This window comes from Gymnodraco acuticeps, unplaced genomic scaffold, assembly GCF_902827175.1.
Source record: "Gymnodraco acuticeps unplaced genomic scaffold, fGymAcu1.1, whole genome shotgun sequence".
Taxonomy (NCBI): domain Eukaryota; kingdom Metazoa; phylum Chordata; class Actinopteri; order Perciformes; family Bathydraconidae; genus Gymnodraco; species Gymnodraco acuticeps.
In genome coordinates this window covers 289278-308242 of record NW_022991720.1, presented here as the reverse complement: position 1 = coordinate 308242, position 18965 = coordinate 289278, and the positions used below count along the sequence as shown (strand labels likewise).

The 18965-nt window shown below is 41.9% G+C and overlaps 2 protein-coding genes across 2 annotated transcripts in view; both read left to right on the top strand.

Moving 5' to 3' along the window:
- The window catches only part of LOC117534740 (zinc finger protein 239-like), a 311675-nt gene that overhangs the window by 251504 nt on the left and 41206 nt on the right, over positions 1-18965 (top strand). The gene's annotated exons all lie outside the window — the stretch shown is intronic.
- LOC117534733 (zinc finger protein 708-like) overlaps positions 1-18965 on the top strand; it is a 36925-nt gene that overhangs the window by 849 nt on the left and 17111 nt on the right. The window contains exon 2 of the mRNA XM_034198979.1: positions 4810-4875. Within this exon, the coding sequence (XP_034054870.1) occupies positions 4843-4875 (33 nt within the window). The 5' untranslated portion in view covers positions 4810-4842. The remainder of the gene's footprint in view (positions 1-4809; positions 4876-18965) is intronic.

Sequence of the window (18965 nt, the reverse complement as noted above, 5' to 3'; positions counted from 1 at the left end):
AACAGCTGGGTTTGGGTCGAAAGTCTCTGTTGTCATCTTAGACAAGTGGATGTAATCAAATAAGTATGTGAACATAACCAATAACCTACCATAGCCAATAACAAATGGATGTAACTTATTTTATTTGTGTTGTTCATTCATATCTTATTTTACCTTAACATTCATTTATTTATGCATTTTTTTTTATCTTTCCAGTTTTAAAGGATATTTTTGGTTACTGTCCTATAGTATACATTGGAATGATTTAAAACCTGTTTATCCCAATAATTATAAAGGAGTGCCTTGGAAATATGTGTTTACATAAATTGTGACCAAACCGTTTGAACTTAGACTAAAGTGAACTATCTAAACACTCAGTCCTTACCTCACTGAGCTGTAGTATCAGCCTCTCAGTCTGACTGGAGAGGACTCTCCCTCCACATTATTGTAGGAACATCTTCTTATATCCGTTAGAGCAGCTAGCACCAGATGCTAATAACAACAGCGTCGGAACCGGTGCATCCTCCCTCTCTCCCACGCTCACTCGCACTTTGGCTGTGAGCTGCGGTTGCCAGATAAGCCAACATCCCCCATTTTCATCACTTCCAGCGCCCATCGTACAGGGCAAATGAAACGTGTAACCGGGGTGAAAAGGGTGTTACATTTACTTAATTGTGAATATTGTTACATCAAGGCCGAAAATTAGGATGAGCCCCAACGGTCAAAAATGTTTTTTCCCTCCCAGAGCTGTCAGCGCAGCGCCTCCACAGATCTGGCGCCCTAGGCGAACATCTATAACGCCAGGGCTACGGACCGGCCCTGAGTTCATATCATAGGTTCATATGCAACTCGCAAATATATTTCTCTCTCTCTCTCTTCTCTTTTCTTGTAAAGTACAAGTACCTCAGAATGTTACTTAAGTACAGTAATTGAGTAAATCTGCTCAGTTACTTCCCACCTTTGTTCAGTAATGACGTTTCAAAATGCAAAGATTTGAAAATCCTAACACACTAATCTTTCAAGTTGTGTTTGAAAAATAGGCTAAAGGCAAAAGAAGGAGGATTTAAAAATAAAAGAAAGAAAACCCAGAGGTGAGTTCATAGAGCCAAACATTTCAAGTGCTACTCAACTGGCTATAGATAAGCCAGTCCTTTATTAGTATATAAGTGCTTTGTTAGCAGTTATTTGTTAGTAATTCTATCGCTCGAAGTGGAGTCGAAAGAGATGAGTTTTCAGTCTGCGCCGGAAGATGTGCAAGCTATCTGCCGTCCTGATGTCAATGGGGAGCTCATTCCACCATTTTGGAGCCAGGATAGCAAACCCACGTGTTTTTGCTGATGGGAACTTGGGTCCCCCTCGCAGCGAGAGTGCAGCGAGTCGTTTGGCTGATGCAGAGCGTAGTGCACGCGCTGGGTGTACAGTTTAACCATGTCCTGGATGTAGGAAGGGCCAGATCCATTCGCAGCACGGTAAGCAAGTACCAGTGTCTTGAAGTGGATTCTAGCAGTTACCGGAAGCCAGTGAAGGGAGCGGAGGAGCGGAGTGGTGTGGGAGAATTTAGGAAGGTTGAAGACCAGACGAGCCGCTGCATTCTGGATGAGCTGCAGAGGTCGGATGGCACATGCAGGTAGACCAGCCAGGAGGGAGTTGCAGTAGTCTAGGCATGAGATGACGAGAGCCTGGACCAGAACCTGAGTCGCTTTCTGTGTCAGCTGGGGACGCATCCTCCTGATGTTGTAAAGCGTGTATCTGCAGCAACGGGTTGTAGCAGCGATGTTTGCAGTGAAGGACAGGTTGTTATCTAGGGTCACACCCAGATTCCTTGCAGTCTGAGTCGGGGAAACAACTGAGGTGCCGATGTTGATTGTTAGGTCAAGAGTAGGGTTGCCAGAAACTGACCATGATCAAAATCGATTATTCGGCAGCCCTGGCGAATAATAATCGATTAATCGACTCGATCCCCCCCCCCCTCCCCCCCGGGCTAAACAAAAAATAAATAAATACAGACAAAAGGAATTCCGTTGTTTTCTTTACTGGAACATGTTTAACAGTACAAACAAAATAAGCGACAAATAAACCAACATCAACATGATGTTGGTTTATTTTTTGTTATTTTCTAAAGTGCCTGCCATTACCTTTATTTGGAGATGCGCTATGCGTGCACAATGTATTTGTTGCAATGCTGCCATTATTAAATACAGGCTACGGCTTGTGTTAAAAATAGCAGCATTGCAATAAATATTATTATAGCAATTTATTTATCGCAATGCTATTATTAATACAGGCTGTAGGCTGTCAAATGCGAACGCATTGCTGAGGTTGAGCTATGATAGACCAACGTCTTTTCGCAGAGCTTGCATTTCACTTCCTTTGTACTTATAAGTTCGAAGTAGTTCCACGAGGAGGAACTCTTTTTACCTGCCGCTTTGTTCATCTTTAGTCGCACGTGTGAGGGAGGGTGGGGGTGGGGGCGGTGTGTAGCGTGCTGCAGCAGCAGTCTGCTCTGCACGCAGGCTTCCTCCAAGTTTACAGTAAAACAAACTGGTGGTGTGACCAATGGCCATTTACAATTGTTAATACTATTACTATTATTAGCATTAGTCGATATTTTGGTTGAAACTAAGCCAGAAAAAAATAAATAATAATAATAAAAAATATATATAAATAAAATCGATTTTTAAAAATAATATTCGATTATGGAGACTGTAACGATTAATCGAATAATCGCTGGCATCCCTAGTCAAGAGTGGGACAATCTTTTCCCGGAAGGAAAAGCAGTTCAGTCTTGTCAAGGTTGAGCTTGAGGTGATGAGCAGACATCCACTGAGAGATGTCAGCTAGACAAGCAGAGATGCGTGCGACGACCTGGGTCTCTGAGCGGGGAAAGGACAGAATTAATTGGGTGTCGTCAGTGATGAGGGAAAGTGCAGAGCCTGAAACTCCAAGTTCTTGGAGAGTGCGAAGGAGGATCTGATGATTCACCGTGTCGAATGCAGCAGACAGGTCCAAAAGGATGATGACAGAGGAGAGGGAAGAGTGTGCAGTTCCTCAGTGACAGCAAGGAGGGCAGTTTCTGTGGAGTGACCTGCCTTGAAACCAGACTGGTGCGGATCCAGAAGGTTGTTCTGATTGAGATAACAGGAGAGTTGTTTAAAGACAGCGCGTTCAAGTGATTTAGACAGGAACGGGAGGAGAGAGACAGGCCTGTAGTTTATAACATCAGACGGGTTGAGAGTGGGTTTCTTTAGGAGAGGGTTTACTCTTGCCTCCTTGAGACTGTTTGGAAAGTGACCAGAAGTTAGAGAAGTGTTGATGAAATGGGAGAGAAACGGTAGAATATCAGGAGCGATAGTCTGAAGGAGGTTTGAAGCGATAGGGTCCAGAGGACAGGTGGTAGGACGGGCAGAGGTAATGAGGGTAAGAACCTCACTTGGAGAGAGGGGGGGAAAAGGATGACGTCACGCGTTGTGATTGGCTGTACGGTAATCGCACGCTGATTGGTGTAACTAGGGGCGCTGACTAGCATATACCGGGGGTCTGATCAAAGACGAATGAGTGTAGGTAGAGAGAGAGGAGAAGAATAAGAGAAATCGGGGATGTTAAAATGGTGACTGAGGCTTCTGCTAAGTACTTCTCACAGCAAAAGAGGAATGGAGGAGGGATCAGAGCTCAGGCGACTAGCAGGAGACTGATGTCCAAGAATGAGTCAAAGCAGGACTTGTGCAACCTGGCAAAGTTCAAGAAGTCAGAAGATTGCTCTTTGTAATCTTATCCAGTTATATATATATATATATATATATGCAGTTCACCTGTTAATACATATTTAAAAAGGATTTGGCTTTGTCAATATAAATGATTTCCCTTATATCTTTTACTATCTTATATAGAGGTTCGAAAGGGTAAAATTGCCTATTTAGAAATACAAAACCATGTAGGTTAGAGACGAGTTAAATAAACTCATATTTGAATTCCCCATAAAAAAACACATAATTTAGACACCCCCATGTTAGGATTTCCTTCAGATTCATGTTAGAACCTGAGTATGACCCGCTCTATTGGTGTATGATCACATTTGATTTCTAATTTTAAATAAAAGGAAAATGTAATTCACAGTTATTGTCAAACAGGAGTTAAATCAATTTCTCGCTTATTGTAAGAATGAATTTCACCATAACATGCATTTAAACAGTCCTGCGGCGCCACTCGATGACGTAGTATACTTGAAATAGTTGCTCTGCAGCAGTTTTACTCGACGGCCACTGTGTGCCCTCCTTTCTCTTCTTTTCTTCTCTTCCCGGACTACAACCGGACAACATGTGTTTTTCTGCTGCTCAATAAATCCAACTTTGCACATTCAATGCACCGCCTCCGACTCCCTTCTCTCGGCACTACACCACAGTAAAAGTAGTCATTGTGCAGATTGGTCCATTTCAGAATAATATATATGATATGTTTTATAATGATTGATCATAAAGTGTTCTCAAAGCTGGTGAAGGTGCAGCTAGTTTGAATGACTTTGTATACTGCAGGGTAGCTTGTGAATTTACTCCAGGTGGAACTAAAGTCTGATTCAACACTTGATTATATTTCACATCATTCATCCACATCTGTAAAGTAACTAACGGGATTAAATACATGCAGTGGAGGAAAAGTACACCATTTATCTCTGAGCTGTTCTAAAAGTACAAAGTAGCATTACATGGAAATACTCAAGTACTTCTCACCTCTGCTATGACCCTACGAAGTAGCTCTAGATTTATTTAGTTGTGTCTGTCAGTTGTATTGAGTTTTCTTGTTATGTGTCAGCTGTAGTTGTGTTGATTATTTCAGAGTCACAGCCGGAGAAGGAGCACTGAGAGCAGCATGGAGGAGAAGAAAAAGACCCGTGGAGCTCAGGTCAGTGTGCACTTCATCACAATATATTCCTAACACTGTTATCCCCAAATGAAAGATCACAACCTGTTTAGAAAACACAATATGAATGCACAATATGGTTAGATGTAGCTTAGAACGTTGTTGTATACCAGGGGTGCCCAACCAGTCGATCGCGATCGACCGGGAGATTCCCAGTCGATCGCGAGATGTGTCTAAAAATAGAACAACAATATTCGGTTTTATCGTTAATGTCCTATAACATAATCTTCCTATGCCAGAATAATGCACTTGAACGCATCAAAGCTTTGTGATTGGCCGGCGTGACCCCATGCGTCGTGGCGTGGCTGGTGGGTAGTGCGCTGACGTTGTCCATGTCAACAGGAGTGACAGTCCGCACACACAAATGACCGCAATTATGGCAGAAGCAAAAAAGCCAAAAATATATAATTCTCACTCCGAGTGGGAGGATGATTATTTGTGTATCTATTCCAATTCAAAGTCCATCTGTCTCATCTGCAATGCGAGCGTGGCTTTATCGAAGAAAGGTAATTTAGGAGCGGCATTTCAAAACAGTGCACAAACGCTACGAGACGGAATTCCCTCCTAATTCTGCCCTACGCTCCAAAAGGGGAGGGGCCTGAAAGGACAGCTAAATGCACAGCAGTCCATTTTCACCAGGCCCAACAACAAGAGCAAGGCTGCTCCATAGCATCTTATCGTGTCAGTCACGTTTTTGCGAAACACATGAAGTCTTTCAAAGACGGCGAAGTTGTGAAAGAAGCATTCCTGGAGGCTGCCGACGCGCTTTTTGGGGACAGTAAAAATAACAGAAGCATTTCAACAGGTTTTTGATATAATAAAAACTCAAGTTAGATACCGTTATTAATCAGCTGTAAGTTTTAGTTTGTTTGAACTTATTCATTATAATTATTGTACAAAATGGTATAAGAATGCGAACATTAAGATCTGTTCAGTTTAAATTGATTATAGTCTATTATCAATTCAGGTTAAGAAACTAGTGTTGCTTGCATCCTATTTTTTAAAAAGGCATTTCTTTTTATACTCTACTAAAATTCAACAAAAAAAGGGTTTGATTCTATTAATTGTGTCTTTTTTATTGCACTTTGGCAGCAGATTCCTGAGTAGCTTCAGATCTGAGTTGTCTTATTAGTAAGCCTAATTTATACTTTTGTAGCAACACTATTTTTATATAATGGCAAAGAAAGGGTTCAGAGTATTTTCTTTTTTTCCTGTGTCATATGTGGCAGCACTGTTCAATGTTTCTTGAAAACATTACCCACTGTAGTGACGTGTGAATAAACTCCAACTCTGTATCAACACTGTTGTGTAACTTCAGTTAAATACTTGTGTAGATTAGAAAGAGGTAAGATAAAGGATCTGCAGTATTTTATGAAGTATTCATCGTACAAAGGTCAGTTTTATACAAGTAGAAGTGTGTATTTACCTGGTAGTAGGCTGTCAGTAATGGCTACGCCTCTCTATTTGGACTGGTAGATCTCGGCAGACTGGCAACTTTAAAAGTAGCTCTCGGTTCTAAAAAGGTTGGGCACCCCTGTTGTATACGATAATACTTTATTTGTCAGATCAAGTCTGAAATGTGACTTGCATCACAGCAGCTCCATGTGTAACATCAACATAAACAAATATCAAGACACAATACATGAGAAACAAACAACAAACATGTAACATAACAGCAGGATCAGTGAGAGAAAACCTGCTCAAAGAGCCTTCAGTGTGCATTTGATCTGGATTCAGCTCTGTATTTACTGAGAGGACTGACTGGAGCACAAAGGATGCTTCAGTCTGACTTTATTGTATCTCCATTAGATGGCAGCAGTTCATATTCGCTGTTCAGAGCATGCTTTGGGTCCCAGATGATGTTGTTGGACAGCCTCTCAGGTTATTATGGTCTGCTGAGTCAGAAAGTCTCTGACAGGGTGGACCAACAACCTTTGAGCAGATTTTTAACAGGTGGAGCAGTTTTGATTTGAAAGCTGTTGACAAACACTTGTACCAGGTAGCATTGCAGTACTGTAGAACAGGGGCTCCCAAACTTTTCAGCCCATGACCCCCAAAATCACTTTGCCAGAGACTGGCAACCCCCCGCCATGTGAACGGTGTTAGTGAATTGTCAACGGGGGCGAGACATTCTACAGCTGGGCAGACCGCCCCTGAAAAATGTCTCTGCACACGTTAATATTAATAATAGTAAAACAAATAACAGTGTTTCCCTTACATCGACATACAAAACCCACAGATCCTCAAGTCCGGTGTGTCTCACTCATTAAGGCGAGACACGGCAGGCAAAAACATCGTTTTTCATGCACTGGTCAATTTTGATATGTTGTGCTATTTTGATTCCATAACATGTTTTCTTTCAGGCTTTTGGAAGGAAAACGTACAAAATACACATTTAAGTGTTTATTTTACTATAGTTTGTCTATTTGCGTCTGTAGGTTTCTCCTAAATTCACCAAAAGTTAGCATTCTAACGTAACATAAAGTACCGCGACCGCTGTTTGCACCATGTAATCAGAGGTATCGTTGGAAAGCTCCGTCTCTCCTGCACAATCTCATCGGATCCAAATATGGTCATTTCCTTCATCGTGAAAGTACAAAGGGGTCTTAAACCAAAAACCTAAATCTCATTGGCTGCTGTCAATTTCTGACAACGTGATTCGTTCAGATGCGTCACGTGGTGTGCTAAAACACTTCCTGGTTAGCTTTCCGCTGGAAGTTTAAATCTCAAAATGGCAAAAGAACAGCGATAAAAACGTTCACAGAGAAGACGACAACAATTTGCACGAAGCAAGGTTATACAAAAAACAAATGATCCCGAACAATAAAAAGAAAGTGTGTGTGTCGAGGCGCAATCTGTCATCCAGAGAACAGGAGGGTTTAGGTAGCGCCACACAGCAATCTTTAAAGGTTGTTTTCTCAATGAGTTTTTTTCTCTTCTGAAGGAGAAACATCCACTTCAGTAGCACTTACATAGACTAAACCTTCCAGTTATATTCCTATCAATATTATGAAGGTTTTCAAAGAAGGGTTTGTTTATATATCATTCATAGCCTGAATTATATAACATTTTATACCAAAAAACATGGCGAAAATTGATATTTTAGGGCTGTTGACAGTATTTTCTGATGTATGGAGTGATAAAAAGAGATATCCTAAATCCCTTCTGTAAAAACTTTAGATTCTAATATGACTACAAAATGAAACAAGAATTTCGAACCTGACTTTATCCAATGTTCAGAATTGTGTTCCTGAAATGTGTTAAAATATGTGCATATTTAATGAGATAATGGCTCATTTGCATGGGGGTGGGGGGTGCGGTGCCCCTACAAGTAGAATCAAATGTGGGAAACACTGGATAATAATAAATAATTATTTTTTTATAAAACAAAATTATTTTATTTTTTATTTTGAATCATCTCGCGACCCCCACTTTGGGAACCCCTGCTGTAGAACAGACAAAATCACAGATGTAAAGAACAACAGAAGAATTTCTCTGCTCGCCCAAAAAGACCTAAGGCGGCAGAGAAAATACATTCTTTGTTTTGTCCTTTGGCACAGATATTCAATATGCTCTTTCCATGACAGCAGACGGTCAATCATTACACCCGAAACTCCCTGCTTGATTTGATCTGTATGGATGACAATGGGGACTTTATGGGAGTCAGATGTTGAGCCAAAAACGATTTCCTCAGTTTTCTTGGTGTTGATCTCAAGAGCATTGTTATCAGTCCACTCAACCACCTGATTTACAGCCTGTTGGTGCAGCTAAGGGTCGTCTGTGTTACTTAGCAGAGATATTATTGCAGTATCATCAGAATACTTAATTATGAATTGATGTGGTGTGTTGGTACGACAATCATCAGTGTAGAGAGTAAGGCAAGGCAAGTTTATTTATATAGCACCTTTCAAAGTGCTTTACAAAAGTGAAAGACAGAAAATGGCATTTAAACCTTTTTTCTGTCCTTTAACCTGTTAAACCTAAACCCCAAGCCTGTTTTTCAGGTTTCAGGCTCAAATGTCACTTGTTTTGAATCAATCTTGATACAGGGTACTTATTATATGTTATAGTTTGGATTCCTAAAGCTTTTAGTATACTATCCCATCAGTCAAGTGTGGTTTTCACTATAAGTAATGGTTCATTTTTGGACGGACACAATCATTTCCATTTTTTTTTTTTACTATGTTCCATCTGAATTTACTTTAAAAAAAAAAAAAATCTATATTGATTCTGACTTTTCTACATCCAACTCACAGGTTTATCATTGTTTTGAGAAAAAAAGATTATGAATTTACTCCTTTTTTAGAAGGGAAGTTATTGTCATTTGTTCTGGGAATGTCATTTTCGAGCCTGAGACCTGAAAAATAGGCTCGGGGCTTAACAGCTTAAGTAGGATTCAAACCAATTAAGAACTGTTGCCGAAAGTCCCACCCAGTTTTCTAGTCAGTCTAGTAATATGTTGTGGTCAGTGTCAAACGCAGCACTGAGTTCTAATAATACTAACTGCCACTGTCTGTGTTTAAGTGGATGTCATTGAAGACCTTAACAAAAGCCGTCTCAGTGTTGTGGTTTGGTCGAAAGCCTGACTGGAATACATCAAACAGTTATTTGAATTCAAGAAATTACTCAGCTGTTGAAAAACTACTTTTTCAATGATTTTACCTAGAGATGGGAGGTTTGATATGAGCCTGTAATTGTTCATTACTGAAGCATCTAGATTATTATTTTTTAAGAGCGGATTAATGATTGCAGTTTTCAGGGCCTGTGGAAAAACACCTGAATGTAGAGACTTGTTTTACTATATGAAGTAGATCTGAGACCATGCAAGGCAAAACATCTTTGAAAAATTCTGTTGGAATAATATCAAGGCAGCAGGAGGAGTATTTCAGAAGTTGTATAATGTTCTCTAGGTTTTTATCATTAATCTGATGGAATTGTGTCATGGTGTTTCAAGTCAATTGATTTCAAGTGGACACAGGGACAACACATCTGCTGTACCTGATGCAGAGGCACTGACTGCTTGTCTAATTTTCTGAATTTTGTCAGTGAAGAAGGCAAAGTCATTGCAATCCTATGGTGGATAGAAGTTCAGAGGCTACTGACTAGGGCTGTGCGATTATGGCAAAAATCATAATCACGATTATTTGGGTCAATAATTGATATCACGATTATTTTGACGATTATTCATTGACCATTTATTGAACTTTAAAACAAATAATATTTTTCCATTAAACAAGAACAAATATGTTGGAGCGCACTTCCAAAACCATACTAAACATATATTAATATGCTAAATACAAATAAATTAGACTAAAATAAATGAAATCAAATATGTTGCAGTGCACTGTCACAACCCACTGAAAACTCCTTAACATATAGCCAACATTTTGGTTCAACATATTCCACATATTCCACTCAGTTAAACGTTGAAGATTGGCCAACCGTCATGGTCCAGAAGTAACAGGAAATAAATGTTGAACTACAATTTTAAGACCAAAGAAAAATGTTTTGGCCACCATGGCAAATGCTGGTAGGGCTGCTCATGTCATCTCTTAAAGATTTTTTGCAAGAAACACCAGCCTGTTTACATGGTCTGGTTTCAGAGATGAGTGCAGGCAGGTGACAATATTGCCATCTGTACTGAAGACCCTTTCTGAAGAGGAACTTGTGGCAGTGCTGCCACATATGACACAGGAAAAAAAGAAAAGACTCTGAACCCTTTCTTTGCCATTGTATAAAAATAGTGTTGCTACAAAAGTATAAATTAGGCTTACTAATAAGACAACTCAGATCTGAAGCTACACAGGAATCTGCTGCAGCAACAGTGCAATAAAAAAGACAACATTAATAGAATCAAACCCATTTTTTGTTGCATTTTATTAGAGTATAAAAAGAAATGCCTTTAAAATAGGATGCAAGCAACACTAGTTTCTGAATTGATAATAGACTATAATCAATTTAAACAGAACAGATCTTAATGTTTGCATTCTTATACCATTTTGTACAATAATTATCATGAATAAATTCAAACAAACTAAAACTTACAGCAGATTAATAACGGTATCTAACTTGAGTTTTTATTATATCAAAAACCTGTTGAAATGCTACTGTTATTTTTACTGTCCCCCAAAAGTGCGTCGGCAGCCTCCAGGAATGCTTCTTTCACAACTTCGCCGTCTTTAAAAGACTTCATGTGTTTCGCAAGAACGTGACTGACACGATAAGATGCTCTGGTAGCAGCCTTGCTCTTGTTGTTGGGCCTGGTGGAAATGGACTGCTGTGCATTTAGCTGTCCTCTCAGGCCCCTCCCCTTTTGGGAGCGTAGGGCAGAATTAGGAGGGAATTCCGTCTTGTAGCGTTTGTGCACTGTTTTGAAATGCCGCTCCTAAATTACCCTTCTTCGATAAAGCCACGCTCGCATTGCAGATGAGACAGATGGACTTTGAATTGGAATAGATACAAAAATAATCATCCTCCCACTCGGAGTGAAAATTATATATTTGGGGCTTTTTTGCTTCTGCCATAATTGCGGTCATTTGTGTGTGCGGACTGTCACTGCTGTCGACACGGACAACGTCAGCGCACGCGCACTAGTGCCCACCAGCCACGCCCCGACACATGGGGTGACGCCGGCCAATCACAAAGCTTTGATGCGTTCAAGTGCATTATTCTGGCACAGGAAGATTATGTTACAGGTAGGGGTGTAACGGTATCCGTATTCGTCCCGTACCGTCACGGTTCGGACGTCACGGTTCGGCACATGCAGTCACATGGCGAATACGCCTTTTTTTACGAGTGGGAAAAAAGTCTGTCACTCAGGGCAGTATTACACTATATATAATCCAGGGGGCGGTATTGCGCCTAAAAGCCAGCCGCTCGTAAATAACAAATGAAGAACAAGAACAAAACACAACAGAAGAAGAAAAGTTAGTAGCTATGGCCAGAGCCTAGAGAGATCTCTAGGGCTCTGGCCAGCGCCATATAGATAGAATAGATAGATTCTATCTATATGGCGCTGGCTATGGCGAGTTCACACAACACACAGGAGCTAGAAGACCCACCTGCTTCTTTTAAATCAGGTGTGTGGGAACATTTCGGGTTCCCTGTGGACTACAACAATGATGGGGTGCGAGTTGTGGATCGGACGGTGTGTCGGCGTTGTTCGACAGCGGTGCGGTATGCTGGTGGTAACACGTCAAACATGCTCAATCATGTCTCAGTCACCAGCGAGAGGGTTTTCTCGACGGCAGGTGACATAGTTACCGCCAACAGATCTGCCCTCACTACTGACAACGTAGACAAACTCATCTTTTTGAAGAACAACTTGAAAATAGAGTAAAGCTTGAGTACCTTTATTTAGGCATAATGGCCTCACACACTCACAAGTTAATTACACATGTTAGACATTGCTCCTAAAGGTACAGATTTTATTTTGTTATATATTTATCATTGTATTTATTTTATATTTTGACATCAGGAGATGTTATACAGTTCTGTATTGCCTTTTATTGATTGTGATTGAAACACTTATTATTTATTTTTAATATTTTCAAGACATTCTTTTTAGTTGTACAGCTGTGCTTTTTGTTTGACATCAGCCATTATAAATAATATGGCCATCTAAGTGTTACTGTTTGTGGTTTGTTTTTAACTGTGTAATACAGTTAATGATTCCAAATGTTAGAGTTCCTTAGTTTCATACCAAAACTTGCGCTACTGTTAAAAATAAATAACAGCAACAAAATTATGCATTTGGGATTTTTTTTTGTTGCTTTTCCTTGTTGTACCGAACCCATACCGAACCGTGACCCCCAAACCGAGGTATGAACCGAACCGTGACTTCTGTGAACCGTTACACCCCTAGTTACAGGACATTAACGATAAAACAGAATATTATTGTTCTATTTTTAGACACATCTCGCGATCGACTGGGAATCTCCCCGCGATCGATCGACTGGTTGGGCACCCCTGGGCTAGACCATAGGTCCGTTGTGGTCGCAAAGTAGTCAGCTGAAGCCACATCTCTCTCAACTTGTCATAGAGCGCAGGCAGCGCAGACCTGCTGAAATAATACCGAGACGGCATTGCGTAACGCTTGTCCAACGTGTTCACAAGTTGCTTAAAGCCCTGGTTGCTAACAGTGCTAACTGGGCACATATCTTTAGCGATGTGAAATGTAATGACACCTGTAATATGTCTCTGCGAGCTCGTCGCGTAGGCCGTTGCTCTGTACAATGCGTCCTGAATCGATGACTGTGATGATGTGGTGGATGAAGTTGAGCGGGCATCTGCTTTTTGGTCTGCTTTTTGTTGTATTATTGCCCGGTCGTATTGCACTTTGTGGTTGTATTTCAGATGATTAAAGAGATTGGTTGTGTTAGCGTGTGGTGCCAACACAACCTGGTAACAAATCCTGCACTGTACTTTGTTTTGCTCCACGTCGGACTCCTGAAAGCCAAAGTACTTCCAAATAGTGGAAATAGTTTGACCCTTCTTTTTAACGAGTTGCTGCTCTTGTTCTGACATCTTCGCTTGCGCTGAACACTCACAACACATGTCACTCCCACGTGGGCTTTTAGAGAGGGGCGAAAGCGCACCCAGCAAAATAATCGTATTTTTTCAATTATGCTGTTTTCATAATCGTCGCAAGCCATAATCGTAATCGCGATTTAAAATACGATTTAATTGCACAGCCCTACTACTGACACTGGGGTTTAGTCTGTCAACAGTAGCAAACAAGGCACATGCGTTTTAGTTTTTGGCAATGATGTCAGAGAAGAAAGACTGTCGTGCATTTTTCAATTCCAAATTATAAAAGCCAAGTCTCTCTTTATAGATGTCAAAATGAACCTAGAGATTATTTTATTTTTATTTAACCTTTATTTAACCAGATAAAAAAGCATTGAGATAAAATCTCATTTGCAATGCTGACCTGGCCAAGAAGGCAGCAACGTTACAAAACACAAACATATAAAATACAGAGAACATAACTAAGAAAACAAAAGATGAAAAAGCAGTCACTACATTGTGCACATTAGGACAGTAAGAAAGGTACACTACATATTACTGCAAGAGCAGCTGGTGGTAAGGACCTCAGACAACTTCAACTTAAAACATGCAATTGAGACAAGTGCCGTCAGTTTGAGGCGTGATTGAAGGTCATTCCAAGACCAAGGACCATAATAAAAAAGGCTCCTTTTCCCAGCCTCAGTCCGCACAGCAGGAACCTGGAACCGTATCCAGGCGCTGGATCTGAGGTTGTAAGAGTCACAAACTGGAGCAAATTTGGCACATATGTACAGTGGAAGCTTACCAAAAATGGCTTTATACATTAATAAAAACCAATGCTGCATCCTACGCATAGTAAGTGAGGACCATCCAGTTAGGCTATACAGTTTGCAATGATGAGTCCTATAGGGTGCATTTGATATATAACGCATGGTAGAGTGGGTCAAGTTTGGCCAAAACAGTGGGACAGGCAAATCTATAAATGGTATCACCGTAGTCCAGCTGGGACAGGAATAAGCCAGAGACCAATCTTTTACGGGATGAAGTTGAAAAACAACATTTAAGTCTGTAAAGGAAGCCAAGAGTGCATTTCAATGTATTTGATAGAACTCCAATGTGATGTTTAAAGTTCAGATTACTGTCCAACCAAAAGCCAAGATATGTGTAGGTATCGACAAACTCAACAGAGACGCCATCAAGGGAGAGGCAAGAGGACGCTGACTTGGGAGCAAAAAGCATTGCTTTACTAATCGATATAACCGGCCTGCTCTCGTCTATCCCACATGCCCCACTGACATCCAACATCTAGTTTCAGGCGGCCTGTGGAACTGCCAGTCAGCTGTTCCTAAGGCTGACTTCATCTCTGGCTACGCTTCCCTGCAGTCTCTGGATTTCCTTGCTCTCACTGAGACGTGGATTACTCCATCCAACACATCCACCCCAGCAGCTCTCTCCACAGCATATTCCTTCTTCCATACACCCAGACCCACTGGCAGAGGAGGTGGCACTGGTCTCCTGCTCTCTCCCAAATGGAGCTTTTCCCTCTTCAAGCTACCTAACTTCACTCCTTCCACCTTTAAATTCCATGCCGTCACAGTAACCCATCCGATACAATTAACCATTGTTGTTCTCTACCGTCCACCAGGCGCCTTGGGGGACTTCTTGGAGGAATTAGATCATCTCCTCTCACACATCCCTGAAACTGGCCCTCCCGCTGTACTTCTCGGAGACTTCAACCTCCAGACAGGGAAGATAGACGAACTAACATCTCTGTTAACCGCCTTTGCTTTCTCACTGTCTCCGTCCCCTCCAACTCATAAAGCTGGCAATGTCCTTGATCTCATATTCTCAAGGAACTGCACTACTTCTAACCTCTCTGTAAACCCGCTCCACACATCCGATCACTTCTTCATTTCATTCTCTCTACCCCTTTCCAAACATAACGAACTAATCTCTTCTCATCCTGCACCTGTCCGCCGTAACCTTCGTTCCCTCTCCCCCTCTACCTTTGCCTCATCGGTGCTCTCAGCCCTCCCTTCCTCTGACTCGTTCCAACTCCTACCTCCAAACTCTGCTGCAGAAACTCTCCTCTCTACTCTCTCATCCTCTCTGGACTCTCTCTGTCCTCTCACATCTCGGCAGGCTCGTCAGTCCCCTCCTGCTCCCTGGCTAAATGACGCACTGCGTGCTAATAGAACCGTCCTTCGGGCAGCAGAGCAGAAACGGTGGAAATCCAAACACCATGACGACCTCCTAACCTATCAGGCTCTCCTTTCCTCTTTCTCTGATTCGATCTCTCAGGCAAAAAGCACTTTCTTTCAAGATAAGATCCAATCTTCCTATTCCAATCCCAAAAAACTATTTTCCATCTTCTCCTCCCTCCTGGACCCCCCCAAAGCCCCTTCCCCCTCTTCCCTTCTGTCAAGCGACTTTGTTAACCACTTTGAAAAAAAGGTTGATGATATTCGCTCACCTTTACTCACCACTGGGTCACCAGACCCTCCTTTCACCCACATACTGACCTCCTTTTCCCCTCTCTCTCCAAGTGAGGTTCTTACCCTCATTACCTCTGCCCGCCCTACCACCTGTCCTGGACCCTATCCTCTCAAACCTCCTTCAGACTATCGCTCCTGATGTTCTACCGTTTCTCACCCATTTCTAACTTCTGGTCACTTTCCAAACAGTCTCAAGTAGGCAAGAGTAAACCCTCTCCTAAAGAAACCCACTCTGATGTTATAAACTCCAGGCCTGTCTCTCTCCTCCCGTTCCTGTCTAAAACACTTGAACGCGCTGTCTTTAAACAACTCTCCTGTTATCTCCATCAGAACAACCTTCTGGATCCGCACCAGTCTGGTTTCAAGGCAGGTCACTCCACAGAAACTGCCCTCCTTGCTGTCACTGAGGAACTTCACACTGCTAAAGCAGCCTCCCTCTCCTCTGTCATCATCCTTTTGGACCGGTCTGCTGCATTCGACACGGTGAATCATCAGATCCTCCTTCGCACTCTCCAAGAACTTGGAGTTTCAGGCTCTGCACTTTCCCTCATCACCTCATACCTGAAAGACCGCACCTACAGGGTTACTTGGAGAGGGTCTGAGTCTGACCCTTGTCAATTAACTACAGGGGTCCCTCAGGGCTCTGTTCTTTGTCCCCTCCTCTTCTCCTTGTACACAAACTCGCTCAGATCTGTCATTAGCTCACATGGTTTTTCCTACCACTGCTACGCTGACGACACCCAATTAATTCTGTCCTTTCCCCGCTCAGAGACCCAGGTCGTTGCACGCATCTCTGCTTGTCTAGCTGACATCTCTCAGTGGATGTCTGCTCATCACCTCAAGCTCAACCTTGACAAGACTGAACTGCTTTTCCTTCCGGGAAAAGATTGTCCCACTCTTGACCTAACAATCAACATCGGCACCTCTGTTGTTTCCCCGACTCAGACTACAAGGAATCTGGGTGTGATCCTAGATAACAACCTGTCCTTCACTGCAAACATAGCTGCTACAACCCGCTGCTGCAGATACACGCTTTACAACATCAGGAGGATACGTCCCCAGCTGACCCAGAAAGCCACGCAGGTTCTGGTCCAGGCTCTCGTCATCTCACGCCTAGACTACTGCAACTCCCTCCTGGCTGGTCTACCTGCATGTGCCATCCGACCTCTGCAGCTCATCCAGAATGCAGCGGCTCGTCTGGTCTTCAACCTTCCTAAATTCTCCCACACCACGCCGCTCCTCCGCACCCTTCACTGGCTTCCGGTAACTGCTAGAATCCACTTCAAGACACTGGTACTTGCTTACCATGCTGCGAATGGATCTGGCCCTTCATACATCCAGGACATGGTTAAACTGTACACCCCAGCACGTGCACTCCGCTCTGCATCAACCAAACAGCTCGCTGCACCCTCGCTGCGAAGGGGACCAAGTTTCCATCAGCAAAAACACGTGGGTTTGCTATCCTGGCTCCAAAATGGTGGAATGAGCTTCCCATTGACATCAGGACAGCAGATAGCTTACACACCTTCCGGCGCAGACTGAAAACTCATCTCTTTCGACTCCACTTCGAGCAATAGAACTATTAACAAAGCACTTATATACTAATAAAGGACTGGCTTACCTAAAGCCAGTTGAGTATCACTTGAAATGTTTTTGCTCTATGAAACCTGATGTACTTATATGATTCTGTTTTCTTCAAGTTTGTATTTTGTTGGTCGAATGCACTTATTGTAAGTCGCTTTGGATAAAAGCGTCAGCTAAATGCAATGTAATGCTTTGGTTTTGTTACTGTTCAAAAGCAGTTTGGAATCAAGAAGTTCATGCTGCAGCGTGATAAAATCGGATTTTAAATTGGAAATGGCCATATCCAGAGAAGGAGCACATGAGTATACGATAGTGTCATCAGCATACATATGATAGGTAGAAAATTGCATCTGATTACAAATATTGTTTACATATAATAAAAAGAGCAAAGGCCCCAAAATAGAGCCCTGTGGAACTCCCTTCTTCAAGGTGACAGGGTCAGAGACAGTACTACCCAACCTGACGCATTGAGTACGGTCGGTTAGATAACTCTGAAACCAGCAAATGGCAATATGAACGAAACGAGACATCAACATAACATTAGACATAATGTGGTGATCTACAGTGTCAAATGCTTTGTCTAGGTCAATAAACAATACAAACAGATTTGTTATCCAAAGCAGCCTTAATATCGTCTAAGACTTTCAGACTGGCAGTCACAGTGCTGTGCTTTGATCTGAATCCAGATTGCATAGGGTTAAGGATGTTGTGTGAATTTAAAAAAAGTTTTAGCTGAGTAGAACAAAGAACTGCTAACGGAGCACTTATATACTAATAAAGGACTGGCTTATCTATAGCCAGTTGAGTAGCACTTGAAATGTTTGGCTCTATGAAACCTGATGTACTTATATGATTCTGTTTTCTTCAAGGTTGTGTCTTCCTGGTCGAATGTACTTATTGTAAGTCGCTTTGGATAAAAGCGTCAGCTAAATGCGATGTAATGTAGAAACTAGGGACTCAATAATCTTTGATAACACAGAAAGATTTGAGATGGGACGATAGTTATTCAACTCTGTTGGATCACCAGCTTTCAAGAGGGGCGATACCAGAGCTTGCTTCCACACAGCTGGCAGTGTGTGAGTGGACAGGGAGAGATTCAAAATATCAGTTACTGGTTGTGCTATAATCTGAGCTGCAATTTTTTTAAAGAACGGGTCGAGGCCGTCAGGCCCGGCAGACTTTTTAGGGTCAATTGAATGCAAACCCTGTAAGACTTCAGAGACTGAGAAATAAGCTAAATCAAAAACAGGGGAGTTCATCTCTTGACTAATGCTGTGAGTACGACCATTTAGAGAGTCATGACTTTGCTCATCAAAAATGTGACCAGCCTTTTTGAAGTGAGCATTGAAAGCATTAGACATACCATCTGAATCTGAAATAAAAGTCACTGACCTTCAGTTTTTGTGGGAAACTAGAAACCTTCTTGTTCTAAAGTGATTTAATTGTTTTCCAGAACTTGGAAGGGTCATTAAAACAATCAGTGGT